Source organism: Hypanus sabinus, chromosome 1 (genome assembly GCF_030144855.1).
Source record: "Hypanus sabinus isolate sHypSab1 chromosome 1, sHypSab1.hap1, whole genome shotgun sequence".
NCBI classification, from domain to species: Eukaryota; Metazoa; Chordata; class Chondrichthyes; order Myliobatiformes; family Dasyatidae; genus Hypanus; species Hypanus sabinus.
Genome location: NC_082706.1, coordinates 59980 through 87148, shown reverse-complemented (window position 1 = coordinate 87148; position 27169 = coordinate 59980). Strand labels below are relative to the sequence as shown.

At 42.5% G+C, this 27169-nt stretch overlaps 1 protein-coding gene and 1 long non-coding RNA gene across 9 annotated transcripts in view; both read right to left on the bottom strand.

The window, feature by feature from the left end:
- Positions 1-19810, bottom strand: part of LOC132386044 (aspartate aminotransferase, cytoplasmic-like) — a 63059-nt gene extending 43249 nt beyond the window's left edge. For 4 of the 8 annotated variants that reach the window (XM_059958421.1, XM_059958651.1, XM_059958363.1 and 1 more), the window contains exons 1-6: positions 19597-19809; positions 12341-12522; positions 10542-10665; positions 6439-6548; positions 2229-2333; positions 394-544 (exon numbers count right to left, since the gene is read on the bottom strand). In XM_059958421.1, coding sequence (XP_059814404.1) covers positions 394-544; positions 2229-2333; positions 6439-6548; positions 10542-10665; positions 12341-12522; positions 19597-19714 — 790 coding nt within the window. In that variant the 5' untranslated portion in view covers positions 19715-19809. Of the gene's footprint in view, positions 1-393; positions 545-2228; positions 2334-6438; positions 6549-10541; positions 12195-12340; positions 12523-16475; positions 19529-19596 lie in introns of those variants that run through there. The other 4 variants (XR_009509440.1, XM_059958552.1, XM_059958474.1 and 1 more) reach the window with 3 other exon arrangements.
- Positions 1-27169, bottom strand: part of LOC132387011 (uncharacterized) — a 609870-nt gene that overhangs the window by 550899 nt on the left and 31802 nt on the right. The gene's annotated exons all lie outside the window — the stretch shown is intronic.

The following is a 27169-nucleotide window of genomic DNA, read 5'->3' as shown; positions in this document are numbered from 1 at the left end:
TCCTCTTTACATCTGCCTCAACCTTGATTTCCATACTACAAACATTTCTCAAATTATTGCAGTTTCCCTTTTCTACTCCACTGTATCTCCCTCAACCACAAATTTCTGCCCCTAAACAACCTCTTCTTGACTTCACCAACTCCTCATTATGACAAAGTTTATTTCAATCTCCTTATCTTTCACTTGGCTTTCCACTAATTTGCATTCTGCCACTTCCCTTAATGCCTGCTTCAAAAACAGAAATGCAATTATGCCTTTGGTTGCTGAGGTAAACTTTCAATGGGAGGGTGGGAGGACATTCACTTCAATCTGAAAGCATTTCTTCCAGGAAAAGACAGCTAACCACAATCTTAACTCTAGACACTGAGCTATAAGGGGCAGTAAGGGACATACTGTACAAGGTGAAATTCTTGGAAAATGACTGGGCACAAAATAGCTCGAAGCGTTCATTGACAAAATATCGCACTGGCCAGGCATCCCTCTGCACATCCCCCGTAGCTAAGCCTTGTGCAGTTGAGTAGAAGAAAGGAAATTGGTTCTTTCTCTGAAAATAAAAGGGAAAATATTAGTCAGAACTTGTAGAGCAACTGTCTCTTTGGTAAATAAAAAAAGCAGTTGATCAATTAGGACGGAGAGGAGAAATTTCTATATCCATAAGATATCTTTGGATCTGTCGTCTATGAATGGTCAAATGAGTTTATTCAAAACTGAGATCAAGAAGTAAATATTTGAACACAAGAGTTGCACAGTTGGCAGGAAAACAAAGGGAAGAGGATCATCCATATCACTCAGACTAGGGATCACTGCTGAGACTTCTGCTATTTGTAATGTATCTAAATTACTTGGTTGAAAATGTAGATACGAGGGTTAGTAAGTTTGCAGATGATAACAAGATTGGTGTAGAGGGCTATAAAAAAATACAGCAAGATCCAGAGCAGTTACATATATCAGCAGGAAACTGGCAGCTGCAGTTTAATCCAAGAATGTGTGAGGTGCTGCACTTTTGAAGGTCAAATATAAGGATGAAGTATACAGTAAATATCAGGTCCCTTAGCAGTACTGACATATAGAGGGACCTTAGGGAACTGGCAATGCAAATGAATAATGTAGTAAAGATGGGAAATGACATGCCTCTCTTTGCACTAGGGACGTAGTGTATAAGAACCAGGAATTCATGATACAGTTGTATAGAACTCTGATAACACTGCAGTTCTAGTGCTCCATTACAAAGAGGATGTGGAGGCTTTGTAAAGGGTTTAGTACAGGCCTACCAGGATTCTTCTGGATTAAAAGATATTAACTAGAAAGTGAGGAGGGACTAACTTGAATTGAATTCTCTGGAGCATCCGAGGCTAAGGGGAGATCTGACAGTTTATAAAATAAAGAGAGGCCGAGATAAGGTAGATAAACCAAACCTACTTCCCTGGTTAGAAATGTCAAATATTAGAGGGCATAGCTTTAAGATGAGGGTGGAAAGTTTAAGGAAATGTCCAGGGCAAGCTTTTGTTTTGTTTTACACAGTGGTGAGTACCTAGAATGTGCTGCCGAAGTAGTAGTGGAAGTAGATATGATTGTGGCATTCAAGAAGCTTTGCATAAGAATGAATATACAGGAACTAGAGGATATGTGTCATGTGCAAGCAGAAGGCATTAGAGAAATCATGGACCAAAGAGCCTAGCCTGTGCTCTACTGTTCTATATCCCTCCCTAGCTCACTGTTTTGCCAATGATGACATATGCTTACAAATGAATTTAGTGACTACTGATGAACAAGAATGGAGGAAATCTTTATGTAAACTATTATTTGTAGCTTAACCATTTTTAGATTGTGTTATAAAAACTGAATTTCTTAAAACTATTCATAAGTAGTCTCATCATCTTGGATATAAACAATTTATATTCATCAACTAACTGTAGAGAAGGTTTTGGATGATCATTGGCAATACTTTAGAGCACTGATACTTTAGAAAAGGCTATGAATAATTATTGGTAATACTTTAGAGAAGGTTATGGGTGATTATTGGTATTACTTTAGAGCACTGAAGCTATGCACATTTTCTGGAAGCATCAATTAGTTCCTGCAAAGTAACTCCATCAGACTCTTCCTATATACTATATACATCATCGGAATAAATGAATTAAGCACTAAAACCAATATAAGAAAGGACTTCAAGTTAGCAATGCTGTAGGATACACTAATACACCATTGTTTAACATTATACTCCTCACCTTCATAACCTCTGCGATCTGCATCCATTCAGCTGGAGTTGGATCAATTGCTGTTGGCTGATGAGCTACAACGTTTAACAACACTATGGAGTAATCAGGAGCTTTCTGATGAAAGAATAGAAAGGACTCATGATGCCTTCCTAATGGACATGACACAACATTTTGTCCTACACTTTGTAACTCTGAGGCCACAAGAACTCTGCTATCCTTGTCTGACTTGCACATCAGGTTTCCCCATGTCTATGCAACACACACAACATAGTGGAGGAACTCAGCAGTCTAAGCAGCATCTATCAAAAAAGAGTACAATCAATGTTTTGTTGTACTCTTTTCCATAGATGCTGCCCGGCTTGCTGAGCTCCTCCAGCATTTAGTGTGTGTTGCATGGATTTCCAGCATCTGCATATTTTCTCTTGTTTGTAATTGCATTCGCCATGTCTATGTTTGCTCACCTACATTGGCTACCAGTAGCTATTCCTTCATTTTTAAAATCATCACTTACTTTCAAATTCTTCTGGTCCTGCATCTTTTAGCATTAGGTGTTGGCACAGTAATTAAATTACTGGTAAGAGAATTGATCCCATCATCAAAGGGAATGTTGGCCTTCATTGCTAGAGGGATTGAATTCAAGAGCAGGGAGGTCATGCTGCAATTATACAGGGCACTGGCAAGGCCACACCTGGAGAACTGTGTACAGTTCTGGTCTCCATACTTTAGGAAGGATATACTGGATTTGGAGGCAGTGCAGAGGAGGTTCACCAGGTTGATTCCAGAGATGAAAGGGTTAACCTATGAGGAGAGATTGAGTCACCTGGGACTATACTCTCTGGAATTCAGAAGAATGAGCAGGGATCTTACAGATACATACAAAATTTTGAAAGGGATAGATAAGATAGAAGTAGGAAAGTTGTTTCCATTGGTAGGTGAGACTAGAACTAGGGGACATTGCCTCAAGATTCAGGGCAGAGGATTTAGGACGGAGATGAAGAGAAACTGCTTTTTCCAGAGAGTGGTGAATCTGTGGAATTCTCTGCTCAGGGAAGTAGTTGAGGCTTCTTCACTAAATATATTTAAGATACAGTAAGATAGATTTTTACATAGTAGGGGAATTAAGGGTTGTGGGGAAAAGGCACGTAGATGGAGTTGAGTTTACGGACAGATCAGCCATGATCTTATTGAACGGTGGGACAGGTTCAATGGGCCGGATGGCCTACTCCTGCTCTTATTTCTTATGTTCTTATGTATAATAATTTAAATTCTGTAAATATTCTACCAATTAAAAAGAAAATAATAACAAATAATAATGTTGAGTAAATAGTGAATTATTGTAAAAAATCACCTAGTCAGTAGTGTCTTAGAGGCGAGAAAAGCTGCTCCAATACCTCATCAAGTCTGACCCACCAGTGTGGTAGACCCTTAAATACCTCTGAAATGGCCTTGCAAGTTACTCAATTCAAAGGCATTGAGAGATGCTCAATTAACAGTGACCTTGAGAGTGATACTTAGATTCTAGGATTGAATATGTACTTTAAAAAAATCCTGTAATTTGCTCCAGACTGCAACCCTTAAATGGGGTGCTCGTCCTATTCCAGCTTCTTCTACATTCCCAATTCCAACTTGAGAAAATGCCTGGAAGAGCATTCTACTTCTCCATCTTTCTTTCTCCCTTAAAGGCATTAATTAAATTAAGCCTTTGGTCATCTGCCCAACCCCTTACTGGCTTGGCAGCATGAAGACTTTTTTAGCAATTTAGTTTGCATTCCTCAACTCTTAGCCCAGAAAGAAAACATCTGAAACTGTGGAGTTTCATTGCTTTGAGTAAACCATTACGGATTTTAACAGTTTTTTTCTTAACTTTCTTGGCATTTTTTAGAATGGAGATGAAGTGCAGCAATAAGTTATTTAGCTTAATGAGGCCAGATGCCTTGGATCAATGCCTCTGATTCTGCTTGAACCTGGTAAAGTGGGCAAAGGATTTTAAGATAAAATTTGACTCAAACCCACATGAAGTAATGTATTTTGGGAAGTTAAACCAAACCAGAGCAAACACAATAAATGACATAGTTATGGGACCACTGATGGACACAGGGACCTAGGGGTATATAAGTACATTGTTCCCTGCAAGTTGCAAAACAGTTAGACAGGGTGATGAAGAAAATGTATGGCATTGCTCACCTTCATCAGCTGTGGAACTGAACCCAAGGGTTTGTGAAAAATATTACAGCTGTACAAGCATTGGTTACATAGAACAGTACACCGCACAGAATCTTAAACCTTCCCTGGCAGTGCATTCAAGGCACCCACCACTCTATTATAAAAAGCACTATCTCTGAAATCTCCCCTAGACTTTCCTCCACCACCTTAAATGGATAATTAGATCACAATTGAAGTATCATATGTAGTTTTGGTTACCTACCTGTCAGAACTAATCCAGAATCTAAGGAGTTTTGAAAAATTATCACTAATGCATCCACTATTTCTTGGGCTATTTCCTTAAGCACTCTGGGATGCAGACCATCTGGCCCTGGGGATTTATCTGTCTTTAATCCCTTCAATTTACCTAACATCACTTCCCTACTAACATGTATTTCCCTCAGTTCCTCCTCTCACTGGACCCTTGGTCCCTTACTATTTCTGGAAGATTATTTATGTCCTCCTTAGTGAAGACAGAACCAAAGTAGTTATTCAATTGGTCTGCCATGTCTTTGTTCCCTATGACCAATTCACCTGTTTCTGACTGTAAGGGACCTACATTTGTCTTGACCAATCTTTTTCTTTTCACATATGTATAAAAGCTTTTACAGTCAGTTTTTATGTTCCCTGCCAGCTTTCTCTCATAATCTTTTTTCCCTTTCCTAATTAAGCCCTTTGTCCTCCTCTGCTGCACTCTGAACTTCTCCCAGTCCTCAGGTATGCTGCTTTTTCTGGCTAATTTGCATGTTTCTTCTTTGGACATGATACGATCCCTAATTTCCCTTGTCAGCCATGGGTGCACTACCTTCCCTGGTTTATTCTTTTATTCTTCCCTGGTTTATACAATTACAGTACATTTAAAAAAATATTTGGTCAGGCACATGGGTAGAAAACATTAGAGGGCCAAAATACAGGTAAATGGGATAGTTTAAAGGGCATCTTGGTCATCATGTATGGGCTAGGCCAAAGATCATAGAACATAGAAAACCTGCTGCACAATACAGGCCCTTTGACCCACAATGCTGTGCCAAACATGTACTTACTTTAGAAATTACCTCAGGTTACCCATAGCCTTCTGTTTTTCTAAGATCTATGTACCTATCCAAGAGTTTCTTAAAAGCCTTATTGTATCCACCTTCACCACCGTTGCTAGCAGCCCATTCCATGCACTCACCACTCTCTGCGTAAAAAACTTACCCCTGACATCTCTTCTGCACTTTAAAACTGTGTCTTCTCGTGCAAGCCATTTCAGCCCTGGGAAAAAGTCTCTGACCATCCACATGGTCAATGCCTCTCATCATTTTATACACCTCTATCAGGTCACCTCTCATCCTCTGTCGCTCCAAGAAAAGGCCAAGTTCACTCAACCTATTCTCATGGCATGCTCCCCAATCCAGGTAACATCCTTGAAAATTTACTCCACACCCTTTCTATAATTTCCACATTCTTCCTGTAGTGAGGTGACCAGAAATGAGCACAGTACTTCAAGTAGGGTCTGACCAGAGTCCTTTATAGCTGTAACATTACCTCTCAGCTCTTGAACTCAATCCCATGATTGATGAAGACCAATACACTGTATGCCTTCTTAATCACACAGCCAATCTGCGCAGCAGCTTTGAGTATTCTATGGACTCGGACCCCAAATTCCCTCTGATCCTCCACACTGCCAAGAGTCTTATCATTAATACTATATTCTGCCATCATATTTGACCTACCAAAATGAACCACCTCACATTTATTTGGGTTGAACTCCATATGCCTTTCTCAGCCCAGTTTTGCATCCTATTGATATCCTGCTGTAACCTCTGACTGTCCTCCATACTATCCACAACACCCCCAACCTTTGTGTCATCAGCAAACCTATTTCCGTGCTGCATAACTATATCACTCTCTGAATATACCAGTTCCATATATTCAATCGAAATCTTTTTTCAGCCAAAAGATGTGGGAATGCTGTAACTAATAAGGTTCACAATATGATCTCCATCTGCAGGATCCTGATAATGGTTTCACATACCTCAAGGTCCTCCAGTAACTGGGGTAAAGCCAAGCAAAGCTTATCATTGTTCCAGTAACGGTAGCTATAAACTTCAAATCCAACTTTAAAGAAGGCTGATGCATGATGTTCTACATAAACAAAGCAAACAAAATTTATTCCCTTTTGGAAATCAACAGGGACAAACAAAACTAACAATGTGCTACATAAGTATCCATAACGCAGTAAATAGCATGATTTACAGAGGAATCTCAGGGTGTAATCGCTCCATGAAAGCAGCAGTACAAGTAGATAGGGTGGTAAAGAAGGCCTACAGCATCAGGGTGCAGAGTAAGATAGTCAGGAAATCATGTTACAGCTGTGTCCTGAGCATGGTGTGCAGTTCTGGTCACCACACTATAGGAAGGATGTGGGGGCTTTGCAGAGCATACAGGAAAAGTTTACCGGGGTGCTGCCTGGATTAGAGGGTATTAGTTATAAAGAGAGATATTACAAATTTAGATTTTTTTCACTGGTGCCTTGGAAGCTGAGGACCAAGCTGGTAGAGGGAATATAAAATTATAAGAGGCATAAACAGCGTAAAGTCTTTACCCTAGACTGGAAAGATGAAATATTAGAAGATATAGTTTAAAATTGGGAGGAGAAAACGTAAGGATGTGCAAGGCAAGTTTTTTTTAAACAGAGTGTAGGTGCTTACAGTGCCGTACAAAAAGAAATGCTAGGATGAGATACAATAGTCATGTTAAAGAGGCATTTAGATTGATAGATGAATAGGAAGGGAATAAATGATATGGATCACACTCAGGCAGATGGGATTAGTGTAGATTAGCATCATGTGTGGCACAGAGATGCTGGGTTGAAGGGCCTATCCCTGCACTGTATTCGATACAAAACTTCTGCTTTTGTTGATTAGCAAGATTTGGGAAGGACAGGCATTGATTGCCTTTGAGAAGAATCTGGCAAGCTCTCTTCCTAACCAATTGTAGCTTTTGTCATGAGGATGCTGTTGAGTCAAGAGCTGTAAGACTTTGACAACAATTTCAGAAAGGTGATTATATTTCAGAGCCTGAATGGTATGTGATCTGAACAGCAATTTGAAGGTGTCTGATGCGTGCTCCGTTGGAATGACTGCACTAATGATTTGTGTTTATGCGTATTTTTTCCAAAATGTTCTTATTGATATGGATGTTAATGGGAAGCTCATTATTTAGCTTGACAAGTAACCTTAATTCTTGAATAAGAGCTCAAGGTGGAAGCTATCATAGTGGTTAATTCAGTGACTAGGTAAAAGCAATAAAATCAACAGATTTACTTACCTTAAGTAAGTGAACCTATATTTTTACAGCATGCTTGCCATTAATGATACCAGCTTCTTAAACCAGATTTGTAGCGTAAATCATTTTACATAACTGTCATAGTGGAATTGGAATGCTTATTTCAGATCATTGGTTCAGGCCTCAATGTCACTTTCCACAATAGGAAATGTATGTGAATACCCAATTGAAGATCTTCACATCAATACAGAAATATGTTTGCTTTGACAAAGGAGTTAGTGAAATATTTTTTTCTGTTAAAATGTACTTCACATTTCTTTGATAAATTAACATCAAATGGCAGCAGATGCTGGACATGTGAGAGAAAATATTAATGCTATGAACAGCATGTGCAGGAAAGAAACAGGCAACAAACCTTCATCAGAATCAGGAAGCAGAGAGAACAGAGCAACACATACAAAATGCTGGAGGAACTCAGCAGGTCAGGCACCCTCCATGGGAATGAACAAACAGTTGACATTTCGGGCTGAGACCCTTCATTGGGACTAGAGAGAAAGGGAGAAGGTGCCAGAATAAGCTAGAGGCCGATAGATGAAGCCATGAGATTGGGAAAGGTAAAGGGATGTTGTAGAAAGAATCTGATAACAGTGGAGAATGGACCATGGGAGAAAGTGAAGGAGGAGAGGCACTAGGGGAGGCAATAGGCTAGTAAGAAACCAGACTGGGGAATGGAAGAAGAGGGAAGTGGGGAGGAAAGAATTACCAGGAGAAATCTATGTTCATGCTATTAGGTTGTGGCTACACAGACGGAATATGAGGTGCTGCTCGTCCTCCTTGACAGTAGCCTCATCGTGACGTGAAAACGTGACGTGACAGCTTAATGTGAAAAAGACTAAGGAGCTCATGGTGGGCCCGAGGAGGGCTAGGGCACCGGTGACCCCTGTTTCCATCCAAGGGGTCAGTGTGGACATGGTGGAGGATTACAAATACCTGGGGATACGAATGGACAATAAACTGGACTGGTCAAAGAACACTGAGGCTGTCTACAAGAAGGATCAAAACCGTCTCTGTTTCCCGAGGAGACTGAGGTCCTTTAACATCTGCCGGACGATGCTGAGGATGTTCTACGAGGCTGTGGTGACCAGTGCTATCATGTTTGCTGTTGTGTGCTGAGGCAGCAGGCTGAGGGTAGCAGACACTAACAGAATCAACAAACTTATTCATAAGGCTAGTGATGTTGTGGGGGTGGAACTGGACTCTCTGATGGTGGTGTCTGAAAAGAGGATGCTGTCCAAGTTGCATGCCATCTTGGACAATGACTCCCATCCACTCCATAATGTACTGGTTAGGCACAGGAGTACATTCAGCCAGAGACTCATTCCACCGAGATGTTACACTGAGTGTCATAGGAAGTCATTCCTACCTGTGGCCATCAAACTTTACAACTCCTCCCTCAGAGTGTTAGACACCCTGTGCCAATAGGCTGGTCCTGGACTTATTTCCACTTGGCATGATTAACTTATTATTTAATTATTTATGGTTTTCTATTGCTATATTTCTTCACTATTCTTGGTTGGTGCGGCTGTAACGAAACCCAATTTCCCTGAGGATCAATAAAGTACGTCTGTCTGTCTGTCAAAAGAGAAAGCCATGGATCGACTTATCAGAATAGGAATGGGGATAGGTATTAAAATAGTTGGCCACAAAGAAATTCTGCTTTTGGCGGATGGCGTGGAGGTACTCCACAATGCGGTTCCCTAATTTAGGTTGGGTTTCACCAATGTAGAAGAGGGCTCATTGGGAGCACCGGATACAATAGACAACCCCAACAGATTCACAGATGAAGTCTTGCCTCACCTGGAAGGACTGTTTGGGCCCCTGAGTGGAAGTAAAGAAGGATGTAAATGAGCAGGTGTAGCACTTCAGCTGCTTGCAGGGGTATGTGCCAAGAGGGAGATTAGTGGAGAGGGACGAATGGACAAGGGAATCATGGAGGGAGCAATCCCTGCAGAAAGCGTAGAGTGGGTTGAGAGGTAAAGATGATAGGATCCCACTGAAGATGGAGGAAGTTGCAGAGAATGCGGAGGCTCATGGGTAGGTAATGACAAGAGAAACTATATCCCTGTTAAGGCAGCAGGAAGGTGGGGTGAGAAAGCAGTTTGATTTTATAATGTAGTAGGTGGCAGAGGAATGGATGGACAAAGGAAATAATGTAGATATGAGTTTTAGTCAGTAAATTACCAATGTCAAGAAAGGAAATGGAAAACACTGAGGTGAGTAAAACAGAAGAGACTGACAGAAATTCCATCAGAGAAGCACAGGACCTCTGAGATGAAATATTGCAAACAATGTGCACAGTAGGAACCAACAAACAGCAACAGGAAGAGAAGTATGACAATCTATTGCTTACTGATGTTGAATAAAGAATAAAGAATGTCCCAAGACTCTGAAGATAACACATTTGGCTGTCAAACTCTGCCATGTGGTCTTCTGTGTCTGCTTGAGAAGGTGACCAGGTCCTGAGCTTAGTGTCTGAACTCTGTTGCAGCAGCTCTCCTGTCTTTTTCTGGGCCATCAGCTGTTATCCTGTCCAAATATATGCTCAGGGACCGAAATGCAACTTCATAGTTTGGAAGAAAGCGCACTCTCCATTGCTTTGTTTGTTGTCACAGACAATACTTAAAATGGATTGATGAAAGGCAAGTTAGTTTTATATGAACATATGATCTTTATAATAATGGACAAATAAAAATAAAACCAATTAATGAGGATGCATTCTGAATAACCAACTAGGCAAAAAAAGTACAAAATAAAACACAAATACCACTTGTAAGGACAGGACAGACTCACCCCAGTAAGGGATGGAGACATACACTCTAGCTGTCTTAGAAGAGATCATGTTGTACCACTTACGGAGAAACTGGGCACCGATGAACAAAGCACTTTTGCCTCCAGGTACCTGTATACTATCAGCCTGAGAGATATTGGAGACACAATAAGAAATCTGAATGACTTTCTTAGCCTTTATCCCCATTTTATGGAGACCTTCCTATGTAGCCTTCATCCACCATTAAGACAATACACTTCCCAAGCCTCTGATAGTTTATGTTTCTGCCGGTCAGTAGAAAGTACCACATTTAAAGCAACCACTAGTTTTCCTATGATTGGATCAATGAACAAAGTCAAAATATCTTTGCTTTAATTAGTCACATTAACACCCTGAAGCAATAAAAAGTTGTTTTATTAATGCATATAATGAGACATTGAGGCTAAAGTCTAGAGGTTATCAAAAGCATGGCAAGGTAATAGGGTTCAAAGAGCCAGTGGGAATTGGTTAGGTGTTAGAAAGAGAATTCTGGAAAATGGTGCTTGAGTGCTGAAAGCACAAATATCAGTATGTAAACTTACAGCTCACCACACACAGCTTTTTATAATCAACTTTGATTAATGTTGCTTCCATGAAGGAATTGTAAGGATAGAGATTTCTCCTAGATAATGCAATATGATAACACTTGTGCTTGATGTTACACTTCCAAAATTCATTTTGATTGATTCAATGGAACACAGAGGAATATCCATACTGTGGATGTAGTTGTCTTGAGATAAGTTGCAGTATACCAGTGTGAGAAATTACACTCCTGTGCACGGTTTTAAATGTTTTTGCACTACTACTTAATCTTTTATGTATATTTCTTTTTCCAATTTATAGCTTTTATTATATATTGCATTGTACTGCTGCCACAGAACAAGAAATTTCATAACATATGCCAGTGATATTAAACCTGATTCTGAGTTCCAGATAAAAAAACCTTCATTCAAAATGATAATCATACAAAATGCTGGGGGAACCCAGCAGGCCACCAAGACCCTTCATCAGGACTCTTGTTCAAAATAATAATCTTCTTTTTAAAAATTACATTTGGCAACTTTGTTTTATAAATCAGACAATACATCCAAAGAATTAGTGTTAGGGTTAGAGGACTCTTCAAAGGACCAGAATGAATACATCACATTGTCAAAGACTTCATTAAGACACTCTTAGACGAGTGTGGACCCACAAAATTATCTGATCTTCCCCAACCAGAAACACATCTATAAAGAGCACTGCTACAAGAAAGCAGCATCCATTATCAAGGATCCCCATCATCCAGGCCCTGCTCTCTTCTCACTACTACAATCAGGTAGGTGGTACTGAAGATTTAGGTCCTGAACCACTAAGTTCAGTTACAGTTATTACCTTTCAACCATCAGGCTGTTGAACCAGAGGGGATAGCTTCACTCACCACAACACTGAAAGTACCACTGTACACAACCTATAGACTCACTTTCAAGGATTCCAGAACTTAATATTCTCAGTATTATTTGTTTACTTATTTATTTTTGAGTATTAGTATTTTTTTATATTTGCGTAATTTGTCATCTTTTTTCACATTGGTTGCTTGTTAGTCTTTGTGTGTAGTTTTTCATTGATTTGATCATATTCCCTTGTTCTATTGTGAATGCCTGCAAGAAAATGAACTTCAAGGTAGTATTTGGTGACGCATATATACTTAGATAATAAATTTACTTTGAACTTTGAGTTGGCAATTTAACAGTCATATCAATTATTGAAAAACCTGTTAAAACAGGAACTGAAATGAAGAACTCACCCTCCTTTCCACAATAGCAGTGCAGCCTTTGCCTAGTAATAAAGCAGTAACTGCCCTGTTGAATTCTGAGAGCCCTAGCTCAGGTAGATATTCATGATTTAATGTTGGATCATTGATGATGCGGCGTTGAACCTTTTTCACCACGTGCAGTACTGTAGGCTGTCCATCATCCTCATAGAATTCTGAAAACACCAATAACTTCATTTTGTAAAAGACCTTGGTGTATTCATCCTAAACTTCACCTTACTTTTGGCCACATTGGTTCCATTTTCTGAAAATCAATCTTTAAAAAAATGTCTTGTTCTTCCTAAATAATTAGCTTCTTATTTTCAGACTTCAGCAGTGTCTGTAAGACATGTTATGCAGATGACAGGAAGATTGTTGGAGTTGTGAATAAGGTAGAAGTCTGGCAAAGAATACAGCGCAATACAAATCATTTGCAGATATGGGCAGAGAAATGGCAGATGGAAATTAACTCAGATAAGTGTAATGTTTTGCACCTTGATAGGCCAAATGCAAGGAGACGGTATACTGTTAGGGCAAGGTCCTTAACAGTGTTGCTGAACAGAGAGCTCTTGAAATCCAAGATCATAGCTCCTTGAAAGTGGCTACACAGGTCAGTAGGGCAGCTAAGAAGGCTTATGGAATACCTTCTTAAGGCACTGAGTTCAAAAGTCAAGAGGTTATGTTGCAACTTTATAAAACTCTGGTTAAGCCACTTCTGGAGTATTGCATACATTTCTGGTCGCCCCACTATTGGAAGGATTTTGAGGCTTTGCAGAGGGTGCAGAAGAGGTTTAAACAATAAGACCATAAGATTTAGGAGCAGAACTAGGCCATTTAGCCCATCGTGTCTGCTCTCACATTTCATCATGGCTGATCCAATTCTCCTCTTCGACCCAATCTCCTGCCTTCTCCCCATATGCTTTCATGCACCAGCCAGTCAAGAATCTATCAACCTGCTTTAAATATAAACACCTGGCCTCCACAGCTGCCTGTGGCAAAGAATTCCACAAATTCACCAATCTCTGACGAAAGAAGTTCCTCCTCATCTCCATTCAAAAAGGACACCCTGTATTTCGAGGCTGTATCCTCTGGTCTTAGACTCTCCCAACATAGCAAACATCCTCTCCACATCTATTCTATCAAGGCTTTTCACCATTTGATAGGTTTCAATTACGTCAACCCCCATTCTTCTGAATTCTAGTGAATACAGGCCCAGAGCCATCTAAAGCTCTTCATATAACTAGCCATTCAATTCTGGAATCATTTTCATGAACCTACTTTGAACCCTCTCCCGTTTCAGCTAAGGGGCCCAAAACTGCTCTCAATATTCCGTGAAGCCTCACCAGTGCTTTATAAAATCTCAACATAACATCCTTGCTTTTACCAGGATTCTGCCAGGTTAGACAGCATGTGCTGTCACAAGAGGGTGAATAAACTTGAATTGTTTTCTCTGAAGCAACAGAGGCTAAGGGGAGATCAGACAAAGGTTCATAAGATTATGAGAGGCATAGATAGAGTAGACTGGGAGTAACTGTTTCCCATGGTTGAAATATCTAATACCAGAAGGTGTACACTGAAGGTGAGAAGAGGTAGATTCAAAGGGGATGTGAGGGCTAAGGTTTTTACTCAGAGAGTGGAGAATGCCCAGAATGAGCTGCCTAGTATGGTGGAAGAGGCAGATACATTACAAGCTTTTAAAATACATTTAGATGGATACATGGATGTGAGAGATATTGACAATTATGAGAGATTAGTGTTTGGGTGTTTTTGATTTTCTTTTTAGCTGGTTTGGCACAACATTGTGGGCTGAAAAGCCTATTCCAGTGCCATACTGTTCTATGTTCTAAACCTCTTTACCATCCTTGTTGACTTACATCGGATGCAGGCTATCGTCCAGTAACCCCGTACAGACACTGAAAATGTTCCCTTGTACTTATCCCATTGTGCCCTCACCTTCTCACCTCTCCAGTTCTAGAAGCATCTAACAGCCTTCTGAAAATTCTAGCTCTACTTTCCAGACTCTCTTTTCTACTTGTTCTAATTTCTTGTATCTCTTGGTGTCTATAGCCCCACCATTTGGTGGACATGCTTTCAAGCAGCTCAAACCATTTGGAACTCTATTCCAATTTCTTTCCAAAGTAATACCCTCTCCACGAATAATTCTAAAATTTAAGACCATGATCTGAGTGCTCAGCTGCCAGTCTCTGTTTAGCACAACCGTGCAGAAACGAGCCCTTTGGCCCATCTTGTCTGTGCTGAACAGTTATCCTGTCTAGTCCCATTGACCCACACCTCGACTACAGCCTCCATACCCCTCCTGTCTATTTACTTATCCAAACTTCTTATAAATATTGCAATCAAGCCTATATCCACCAGAAGATCAACTGCAAGTTCTCCTTAAATATTTCTTCTTTCACTTAACCTATGACCTTTTAGAAATATAGAAACATAGCACAATACAGGCCCTTCGGCCCACAAAGCTGTGCCAAACATGTCCTTACCTTAGAAATTACCTAGGGTGACCCATAGCCCCCTATTTTTCTAAGCTCCATGTACCTATTTAGGAGTCTCGTAAAAGACCCTATCATATCTGCCTCCACCACCATTGCCGGCAGCCTATTGTACACACTCACCACTGTGTAAAAAACGTACCTCTGACATCTCCACTGTACCTACTTCCAAGCACCTTAAAACTGTGCCCTCTCATGCTAGCCATTTCTGCCCTAGGAAAAAGCCTCTGACTGTCCACACGATCAATGCTTCTCATCATCTTGTACACCTCTATCAGGTCACCTCTCATCCTCCATCGCTCCAAGAAGAAAAGGCCGAGTTTACTCAACCTATTCTCATAAGGTATGCTCCCAATCCAGGCAACATGCTTGTAAATTTCCTCTGCACCCTTTCAATGGTTCCCACATCCTTCCTATAGTGAGGCGACCAGAACTGAGCACAGTACTCCAGGCGAGCTCTGACCAGGGTCCTACGTAGCTGCCACATTACCTCTCGGCTCTTAAACTCAATCCCACAGTTGATGAAGGCCATTGCACCATATCCCTTCTTAACCACAGGGTCAACCTGCACAGCAGCTTTAAGTGTCTAAAGAACTCAGATCCCAAGATCCCTCTGATCCTCCACACTGCCGAGAGTCTTGCCATTAATACGATATTCTGCCATCATATTTGACCTACCAAAATGAGCCACCGCACGCTTATCTGGGTTGAACTCCATCTGCCACTTCTCAGCCCAGTTTTGCATCCTATCGACGTGCCACTGTAATCTATGACAGCCCTCCACACTATCCACAATACCCCTAACCTTTGTGTCAACAGCAATTTTACTAACATATCCCTCCACTTCTTCGTCCAGGTCATTTATAAAAATCACGAAGAGCAAGGGTCCCAGAACAGATCCCTGAGGCACATCACTGGTCACCGACCTCCATGCAGAATATGACCCATCTACAATCTCTCTTTGCTTTCTATGGGAAGCCAGTTCTGGATCTACAAAGCAATATCTCCTTGGATCCTATGCCACCTTACTTTCTCAATATGCCTTGCATGGGGTACCTTATCAAATGCCTTGCTGAAATCCATATACACTACATCTACTGCTCTTCCTTCATCAATGTGTTTAGTCACATCCTCAAAAAATTCAATCAGACTCTAAGGTGCGACCTGCCTTTGACAAAGCCATGCTAACTATTCCTTATCATATTATACCTCTCCAAATGTTCATAAATCCTGCCTCTCTGTATCTTCTCCGTCAACTTACCAACCACTGAAATAAGACTCATTGGTCTATAATTTTCTGGGCTATCTCCACTCCCTTTTTTCAATAAGGGAACAACATCCATAACCCTCCAATCCTCTGGAACCTCCCCCATCCCCATTGATGATGCAAAGATCATTGCCAAAGGCTCAGTAATCTTCTCCCTCGTCTGCCACAGTAGCCTGGGGTACACCCCGTCCGGTCCCGGTGACTTATCCAACTTGATGCTTTCCAAAAGCTCCAGCACATCTTCTTCCTTAATATCTACATGCTCAAGCTTTTCAGTCTGTTGTAAGGCATCCATACAATTGCCAAGATCCTTTTCCGTAGTGAATACTGAAGCAAAGTGTTCATTAAGTACCTCTGTTGCCTCCGCCAGTTCCATGCACACTTTTCCACTGTCAAACTTGATTGGTCCTATTCTCTCACGTCTTATCCTCTTGCTTTTCACATACTTGTAGAATGCCTTGGGGTTTTCCTTAATCCTGTCTGCCAAGGCCTTCTCATGGCCCCTTCTGGATCTCCTAATTTCATCCTTAAGCTCCTTCCTGCTAGCCTTATGATCTTCTAGATCTCTATCATTGCATTTACCTTATCTAAATCTCTCATAATTTTGTATCTTCCCTTATTCTCCTGTGCTCCTGGGGAAAAAAATCTATAGAAGGAATAAACAGTGATGTTTCTGGCTGAGACCCTTCAGCAGGACTGGAAAGGCAAGAGGCAAAACCAGAATAAGGTAACTGTGGGAGAGACCAAATGAAGGGGGGCATAGGTGGGTGAGAGAGGGAGGGAGTGATGAATTAAACTGGCAGATGGTAGGTGGAAGAGGTAAAGCATTGAAGAAGAAAAAATAGGAGAAGATATCAGACTATGAAAGGAAGGGAATGAGGAGGGGTACCAGAGAGAGCTGATGGGAAGGTGAAAAGGGGTGCAAGGGTAACCAGAATAGATGTTTGTGCCATTAAACTGGAGGCTACACAGACGGAATATGAAGTGTTGCTCGTCCAGCCCGTGTTTGGCCTCATCATGCCAGTATAGGAATGGGAAGTTGAATTTCAAAGGGTAACCACTGGAAGATCCTACCTTTTTGCATTGAACAGAATGAAGGTACTCGATGAAGTGCCCCCCCCCACCCCAATCTGTGTTGGGTCTCACCAACGTAGAGGAGGCTGCACTGAGAACACCAGATATAACCAATGACTGCCAAATTCGCCCTGCAATATACTGTGTCGACCTGATACAGATTGTGGGGCCACTTTAAGAACTTTTTATTCCCCTCAAAGATGCTGACTGACATACTCAGTGGAATGTTTTAGAAACATAGAAAACCTACAGCACAATACAGGCCCTTCAGCTCACAAAGTTATGCCGAACATGTCCCTACCTTAGAAATTACTAAGCTTAACTATAGCCCTCTATTTTTCTAAGCACCATATACCTATCTAAAAGTCTCTTAAAAGACCCTATCGTATCCACCTCCATCACCGTTGCTGGCAGCCCGTTCCATGCACTCACCATCTCTGAGTAAAAAACTTACCCCTGACATCTCCTCTGTTCCTACTCTCCAGCACCTTAAACCTGTGTCCTCTTGTGGCAACCATTTCAGCCCTGGGAAAAAGCTTCTGACTATCCACAAGATCAATGCCTCTCATCGTCTTATACAACTCTATCAGATCACCCCTCATTCTCCGTTGCTCCAAGGAGAAACTCAACCTATTCTCATAAGGCATACTCCCCAATCCAGGCAACATCCTTGTAAATATCCTCTGTACCATTTCTATGGCTTCCACATCCTTCCTGTAGTGAGGTGACCAGAACTGAGCACAGTACTCCAAATGGGGTCCTATATAGCTGCAACATTACCTCTTGGCTCCTAAATTTAATTCCACAATTGATAAAGGCTAATACATCATATGCCTTCTTAACCACAGAGTCAACCTGCGCAGCCGCTTTGAGCATCCTATGGACTCGGACCCCAAGATCCCTCTGATCCTCTACACTACCATTGATACTATATTCTGTTATCATATTTGACCTACCAAAATGAACCACTTCACACTTATCTGGGTTGAACTCCATCTGCCACTTCTCAACCCAGTTTTGCATCCCAACAATGTTCCGCTGTAAACTCTGACAGCCCTCCATACTATCCACAACACCTCCAACCTTTGTGTCATCAGCAAACTTACTAACCCATCCCTCCACTTCCTCATCCAGGTCATTTATAAAAATCACAAAGAGGAAGGGTCCCAGAACAGATCCCTGAGGCACTCTACTCCATGCAGAATATGACCCGTCTACAACCACTCTTTGCCTTTGTGGGCAAGTCAGTTCCGGATCCACAAAGCAATGTCCCCTTGGATTTCATGCCTCCTTACTTTCTCAATAAGCCTTGCATGGGGTTCCTTTTCAAATGCCTTGCTGAAATCCATATACACTACATCTACTGCTCTTCTTTCATCAATGTGTTTTGTCACATCCTCAAAAAATTCAATCAGGCTCGTAAGGCACGACCTGCCCTTGACAAAGCCATGCTGACTATTCCTAATATTATACCCCTTCATAAATCCTGCCTATCAGGATCTTCTCCATTAACTTACCAACCATTGAGGTAAGACTCACTGGTCTATAATTTCCTGGGCTATCTCTACTCCCTTTCTTGAATAAAGGAACAACATCCGGGACCTCTCCTGTCCCCATTGATAATGCAACGATCATTGCCAGAGGCTCAGCAATCTCCTCCCTCGCCTCCCACAGAGGCCTGGGGTACATCTCATCCGTCCCGGTGACCTTGATGCTTTCCAAAAGCTCCAGCACATCCTCTTTCTTAATAGCTACATGCTCAAGCTTTTCAGTCTGCTACAAGTCATCACTACAATCACCATCAAATATTAAACCTTCAAACAATAACTTCAAAAGAATAAACTAATTCAAAGGAAGGCACGGGAGTCCGCAATGCTGTTCCAACTTCGAGTTTACTTTAAGCAAGACGCGTTAGTATCGCCTGGTAGCGCGATGATATATGCAATTCATATACTCATACATATAACCCAGAGTGAATTAGTTAAAGGAACAAGAGTGCTTAATCAAACAATATGTTTACAAGGTTACTCAAATATTACTGAAATATTAAATACATAACACTGAGCTCTGCCAGCATTTTGAGTGTGTTGTCCAATGGGCAACGATGGGAAAATATAGATCAATTGATCAAGTAGCCACACTTAAAAAAAATAACAATAGTTTGTTTTCTCTGGGTCTCCAATGTCTTCAAAGTCACAGGAAGTCAAAACCGATTCTTTAGTTGACAATATTGACACAAGTTGACATGAACCTGTTGGGCCTCAGGGCTTGTTTCCCGCTGTGAAACTCTACGACTCCAAGTTAAACAATCCTATCAATTCCATACCCCAACTTCCTCCACCTTCACTTTACCCTGCCCCCATCACTCCTATCCTCCCCCATTCTTCTTCCACCCCCACCTCGGTTCCCTAGGAAGAGTTTTCGCGGACTCGGGTCCCTGTTGAACACGTTTTTAAGCGCCTTGTATCTCATCATCGCCAGCATCGGAGTATCCTCGAACACCGATAGGCCCGCCATTTTGCCGCATCTCCACGGTAACCCGAGATGCGCGGAAATCCCGCCTCGCTGGTGTCCCGTCCAATCAGCTCCGACTCTCTTACAGTTCGGCCTTTCGGTTGAAAGTTATCGCTGGCTAACGCTGCACACAATACCTCCTCCTCTCTCTCTCTCTCTCTCTCTCTCCCCGTCTTGTTGGCACACATCTTAATGGTGCATTACCGCCACCTCCTGTTCTGGAGTGTGCGATAGACTCACATTCTAAATCCAATCGCACACACACACATACCCTAACCTACACTTTATCCTCCCATCTTTGGACATCATAGTACCCTATCCCTCTTTATCCATCATACCCTATAAAACACCCCTGTACCTTTTAAGAAAGCGAAAAATACCCTAATGGCCTGTGCTCTCTCACCCATGCCCAGCAACCCTTTTAATGTGAATTCCTGCACCCCCAATTCCCTTAGATTAACTCTCATCATCTCTCTCTGTATCCCATACTTCCTGCAACTCAGAACTACATGTATACCTCCTTCCTATTGGTTGCATTAATAGTTAACAACTGTGTGGACGCTGCTGAGAACAAGCTCACAGAGGCAACAGAGGAAAGGCACAGGAAGCACTACAACAGAGCTTCTGCTCCTGCTGCCCCTCCAGGTCTCACCTGCCAAGTATGTGGCAAGCAGTGCCTGTCAAAGAATGGCCTGTACAGCCACTCCAAGACACACATATCAAACCCCACTAACTGACTGAAAGGAACCATCATCATCCTATGGGATGGATAGCCAGCCAACAACTGTGTATCAACAAGTGGACTGGACAGTTCAACCTACCTGCACCCATCGATTCATCTGCATTAGGTTCAAAGCACACTGTTCCTTGGTTATTCAAACACCCGTACAGATACTTCTTAAATGTTGTGAGTCTCTGCTTCCACAGCAGCGCGTTCCGGACTCCAGCTACTCTCTAATCTGGATTTATAAAAAGGATCAAACACAAAATGCTGGAGGAGCTCAGCACCCCAGGCAGCATCTATAGAAAAGAGTACAGTAGACGTATCGAAGGGTTTCGGCCCAAAACGTCGACTGTACTCCGTTCCATACATGCTGCTTGGCCTGCTGAGTTTCTTCAGTGTTTTATGTGTGTTGCTTGGATTTCCAGCATGGGCAAATATTCTCTCATTTATTAAGAATGAAGTCTGGATTGCCACTTATGGGGAGAGATTGGATAGGGAGCCTGTGTTTTTCCTTGAGCGAAGAAGGGTGGCTGATAGAGGCATGGATAGGATAGATAGAATATTTCTTCTTCGTGGTACGTATAGAAAAAAGTCATAAAAATCAAACAGCAGGTGTTTAAGGTTAGAGGGAGTCTTAACTGGGATCTGAGGAATTCTGATTTACACAAACATAATTGACTGAAGAGGTAATGGAATCGAAAGCAATTATTAATGTTATGTAGCATCCGTGCCCCCAATTTAACCCCGTTCGCCTAGGGTGAACCACTATCGCCCCGCTAATAGTGTAATACTTCGGTGTAAATACGGTGTTATGCACCCCCCCCCCCGCAGCACACGCTCGCAATACAAATATCAGACAATACACCAAAGGCAAGTAAATAATTGCAACTTTATAGTTATTTCTTAGTGATGGGTTAATAGAAACAGATAACCTGAATTGAATTGGATGATCTTTATTGTCATTATACATAGGTATAATGAAACTCTGTTTAGCTTCCTCTCAGGCAATTAAATAAAGTGGTAGATTAAAAACAAGACAGTTAAAAAAACAGTGTTAAATAGATAAGTAGCAGAAAATAAGTTGCAGCAGCACCAGAATATCATAGTAATGCACAAAGTGCCATTTGTGCAAGTATTTGAGTCCCTGTGTGTGCATGTGTTCACAGTTTCAGTCATTGCTCTGTGGGAGTGGTGTGATGGAGGCCACAGTTCTGGGGTAGAAGCTGTTCCTCAGTCTATTTGTTCTGTTTTAGTGTGCTGAACCTTTTGCTGGACGGCAGCAGGTTAAGCAGGGGGTGGCCGGGGTGTGTGGTGTCTCTGGTTATGCTGATTGCTTTCCTCCTGAGTCTGCTGGAATAGATGGTGTCCAGTTCTGGGAGCTCCATCCTGACAATTTGCTAGGTCGCCTTCACTACGCGCCAAACCGGTAAGTTTATCAGTTTGTGCACATAATATTTTAATACGTTGGAGCTCACGCCTCCGGTTCCATCCACAACGACCTTCCGAGCCTTCCGAGTATCTGCCACCCTGAAACCGCTGTCCGCTTCTCACACATCTGTACTCCTCGCTCGCCTCCCAAAAAAGACCATGAACTCCCACTCAGCTTACACATACAAGATAGCATAATGATTCTCCATTGATTAGTTTCCCCCTTATCTGCAGTCATAACCCAAACATTCCGGACACAGAAACCCATTACAACATTAAATAACATTACAGAGAAGCCATTTTGTTAGCCTCGCAGTTAACATCACAATTACTGGTACTGAGGGCCCTACATTTAAAAGGCGCTTAAGTGGTACTTCATACTGGAGAGGTAGTAATGGGGGATAAGTGTTGTAATGTGAGTATTATTAAAAGTAAGTTAATACTAATGGGGAAGCTGTTGGTAACAAAAGGCTGGTTCCGGGGTCAGCAGGGTTTTATTTCCGGTGTGCATTGTATATAGTTCCACCACCCATGCCACACAAGGTATCTGAAAGCTTCTGTATTGTAAATATCATTTGTCGTCCCAGATAAAGATGTTCTTTTGGCCATAAAATTGTCAAGTGACCCTTTTGTAATTAGAAGATACCATATATTTTTGGTGACGAGGTGAAATGGTTTTGTGGACGGTGTTGGCACGTTTCGAATATGAGCTGTGCATGAACGAGGAGCCTTGCGTTCGGGACTTTTGATAAATTTCTGGAGTGAACCAAGGACTGGCTGGAGTATGAAGAAAGGTTGGGACACTTTTTCTATGCTAATGTAATTACTGAGGAAGTTAAGAAGTGCTCTATCCTCCTGAGTGTGTGGGGGGCAAAGACTTACAAGCTGATAAGGAACTTAGTCACGCCGTGGAAACCAGGAGAAATTACATATGACGAACTGGTTAAGCTCATGGGGAACCACCACAATCCGAAACCTTCGGTGATAGTCCAACGGTTCAAGTTTCACAGTCAGGTCAGTCTGTGGCTAATTTTGTGGCCGAGCTTTGGTAGCTGTCGGAGCATTGTGATTTCGGAGCCATGTTAGATGATTTGCTGCATGATAGATTAATATGCGGCATTAATAATAACGCCGTACAACTCCGCTTGTTGGGGAAAACCCCACCGTTGACTTTCAGGAAAGCCTTAGAGATTGCCCAAGGCATGGAGATGGCTGTTAATAATGCTAAGGATAGCCAGAAAGGACATGGGGGCGGGGGGGGGGGGGGTCGTAGTTGGCGGCAGTGCACTAAGTCGGGGGGGGGGGAGACTGGTAAACAGGCAAAGCTGGTGGAATGTTTTCGGTGTGGAGGGACGCACTATGCAAATGTTTACAAATTCAAAGATACTGTCTGCCATACTTGCAGCAAAAAGGGACATTTGGCTAAAAAGACCATAAGACAAAGGAGCAGAAGTCGGCCATTCAGCCCATCGAGTCTGCTCCGCTATTTTATCATGAGCTGATCCATTCTCCCATTTAATCCCCCTCGCCCAGCTTCTCGCCATAACCTTTGATGCCCTGGCTACTCAGATACCTATCAATCTCTGCCTTAAATACACCCAATGACTTGACCTCCACTGCTGCCCGTTCACCACAGATTCACCACCCTCTGGCTAAAAAAATTTCTTCACATCTCCGTTCTGAATGGGCACCCTTCAATCCTTAAGTCATGCCCCCTCATACTAGACTCCCCCACCATGGGGAAACAACTTTGCCACATCCACTCTGTCCATGCCTTTCAACATTCAAAATGTTTCTATGAGGTCCCCCCTTCATTCTTCTAAACTCCAAGGAGTACAGTCCAAGAGCGATCAAACATTCCTCATATGTTAACCCTCTCATTCCTGGAATCATTCTAGTGAATCTTCTCTGAACCCTCCTGAACTAAAAAATGCAGGAGTTTAAAGGGTAAGGTTAAGCCTGGGCAGGAGAAAGCTCAACAGGCTCAGGCAGCCACACACCACCTAGAAAAAGCAGACGAGGAGGCAGCGTGTGCCTACAACATGTTTGGGGTGGAAACGGATGAGGAACCACCTGAAACATATTATGCCACAGTTACTGTCAGGAGAAAGGACATTAAGTTTGAGATTGATTCAGGGGCTACTGCATCGGTCATTAGTGAGGAGACCTACAGGAGGAGTTGGGGATCCAACCTGCCTCCCATCAGACCATCAAAGCTCAAACTCAGGACCTATACAGGGCAGCCCATACCTCATTTAGGGGTGTTATATGTGGATATTTCAGCCGGGGGCCAGAAGGCTGAAGCCAGGCTGGTGATAGCTAAGGGCAGTGGGCCCAGTCTTTTGGGCCGCAATTGGCTTCGCAAAATCCGGCTCAACTAGCATGAAATTAAGTATGCACACACGATGGTGGACATTCTGCAGTGGTATAGTGACGTTTTCAGGAACAAGCTGGGCACACTGAAGGGCGTGACCATGAAACTCCATGTTGATCCTGAGGCTACACTACTTTTTTTTAAGCCCAGGTCAGTGCCCTATGCCATGAAAGGCAAAATTGAAGAGGAGCTGGAACATTTACAGGGGCTGGACTTTATTGAGCCTGTCCAGTTTTCAAGGTGGGCGGCTCCTATTGTTCCAGTTTTGAAGGCAGATAAAACGGTGAGGATATGTGGGGACTGCATGCTTACGGTGAATCGGGTCTAAGCTGGATGAGTACCCATTGCCACAGGTGAATGACCTGTTTGCGACCCTATCAGGGGGTAAGCTGTTCACAAAGCTGGCCAACAGCTGCTGCTTGACGAAGATTCAAAGGAGTATCAAGGGATTATTCAAATACAATCGCCTGGTGTTTGCAGTGGCATCTAGCCCCACCATTTTCCAAAGGACAATGGACTCTTTGCTGCAGGGGGTTTTGGCATGTAAGCAATGTATCTTGATGATATTTTGATTACAGGAGCCACAGATAACTTAGGGTTAACTTAGAACAGGTGCTGAAGAGGCTCTCAGACACAGGGCTGTGATTGAAATGTGGAAAATGTGTGTTCCTGGCTCCGAGTGTTATCTACCTAGGACACAAGATTACAGCTGAGGGGCTTTGCCCAGTGAAGGACAAAGTGAGAGCTATCAAGGAAACCCTAAACCCCAAGAGCGTCACTGAACTTGGATCATTTTTGGGCATGGTGAATTATTATGGCAAATTTCTTCCTGACCTCTCAAAGGTTTTGGCCGCACTGTATAAGCTGTTTCACAATGACACTAAGCGGCAGTGGGGTGAAGAGCAGAAGGAAGCTTTCAAGGAAGTGAAAGAACTCCTGTACTCAGCAAAGCTGATTGTTCACTATGACCTAAACAAGGAGATCACCCTTTCATGTGACGCTTCGCCCTATGGATTCGGGGCAGTTCTCTCACACGTAATGGAGGACTGGCCAGAGAAGCCTATTGGTTTTGCTTCCTGTACCCTGACGGCTGCTGAGAAGGGATATTCACAGCTAGACAAAGAAGGTCTGGCCATTGTTTTTGTGGTCAAACACTTTCATCAGTACCTCTATGGACGTGCATTCACAATTTATACAGACCATAAACCACTGATGAGCCTTGTTAGTGAGAACATATGCATCCCACCGCTAGCCTCAGCCAGGATACAGCGTTGGGCTCTCACAGTGTCAGCCTATCAGTATACTATACAGTCGGCTCTCCTTATCCACAAGTTCCGCATGCGCGAATTCAATCAACCACGAATCGAGAAAACCCAGAAGTGCTCTTCCAGCACTTGTTGTTCAAGCATCTACAGACTTTTTTTCTTGTCATTATTCCCTAAACAGTGCAGTATAACAACTAGTTTACACAGCATTTACATTTTATTAGGTATCATAAGTAACCTAGAGATGATTTAAAGTATACTGAAGTATGTGCGCAGGTTACCATGGATCGGGATCGAAAAAAATCATAAGTCCTCTTACTATGTAAGTCGGAACAGGTACATCCGGTATTATTTGTCATCAGTCAAACGTTTGTCTTAATATATAGTATATATTTTACCTTTCTATGCATATAAAACACTTAAGAACGTATGTTTCAGCACCAGGCTCAGGAAGTTGCTGAGTTCGATCCAGTGACAGACCACATCCGAGCGCGCTCTCCTTCTGTGCCTGGTTGATGTGGAGGATTAAAAACCCAAAACCCAATAATTAAACCACTGCATTGCTTAGTAATAATTGAGGCTTTCCTCGGGGAAGGGCCTTGCTCACTTTATCCTTTAAAATTGTTTCCATCGTTGACTGACTGTAGCCTAATGCTTTTCCAATGACCGATGGCACTTCACCTCTTTCCAATCACTTTATTATTTCCAATTTATTTTCAATCGTGATCGTGATTATTTTCGTGAACAGAAACACTGAGGATTCAGAGCTCAACCACCGGGTCCTAATGTCCACCACACTGAGCCAGGTTAAATAAGGGACTTGAGCATCGCGTTTTTTGGTATCCGCGAGGGGTCCAGGAACCAATCCCTCACGGATAAGGAGGGCCAACTGTAGCTCACAGAGCAGGTGGGGATAATACAAACGACGATGCACTGTCGACTACCTTTACCTGAGATGCCTGTTACTACATATGTGCCTCCAGAGACTGTGTTTTCATTGGAGAGGCTGTCAGAGACACCTGTAAACGTGACCCAGATCAGGCAATGGACAGAGAGGGACCCAGTCCTGTCTCAAGTCAAGACTTTTCTTTTACAAGGTTGGCCCAGAGTCTTGAAAGGAAAGGAACTGAAGCCTTATACCAAACGCAAGACAGAACTGAGTCTGCAGGATGGTTGTATTTTCTGGGTCATCGTGCCTCCCCCCGGCCATTCACAAATTGTGGAGGAAATTCATGAGACTCATCCAGGGGTGTCTCGAATGAAAAGCCTTGCAAGATCCTACATCTGGTGGCCAAGAATGAATCAGGATCTGAAGAACAAGGTAAAATCATGCACGCAATGTCAGACCAATCAGAACATGCCACCACCAACTCCTTTGCACCCATGGGAGTGGCCAGACTACCTCTGGTCTAGGCTACATTTGGATTTTGCTGGCCCTTTTATGGGGCAGATGTTTCTTGTAATAGTAGATGTGCACTCCAAGTGGATAGAAGCTCACATCATGAGCAACATCTTAGCCCCCTCAACCATAGACAAACTCAGGCAAGTGTTTGCAGTCCACAGGTTGCCTGACACTCTGGTCACTGATAATGGCCCAATGTTCACCAGTGAGCTGTTCAGTGAGTTCATGCAGCAAAATGGCATTCATCACATTCGGATAGCCCCTT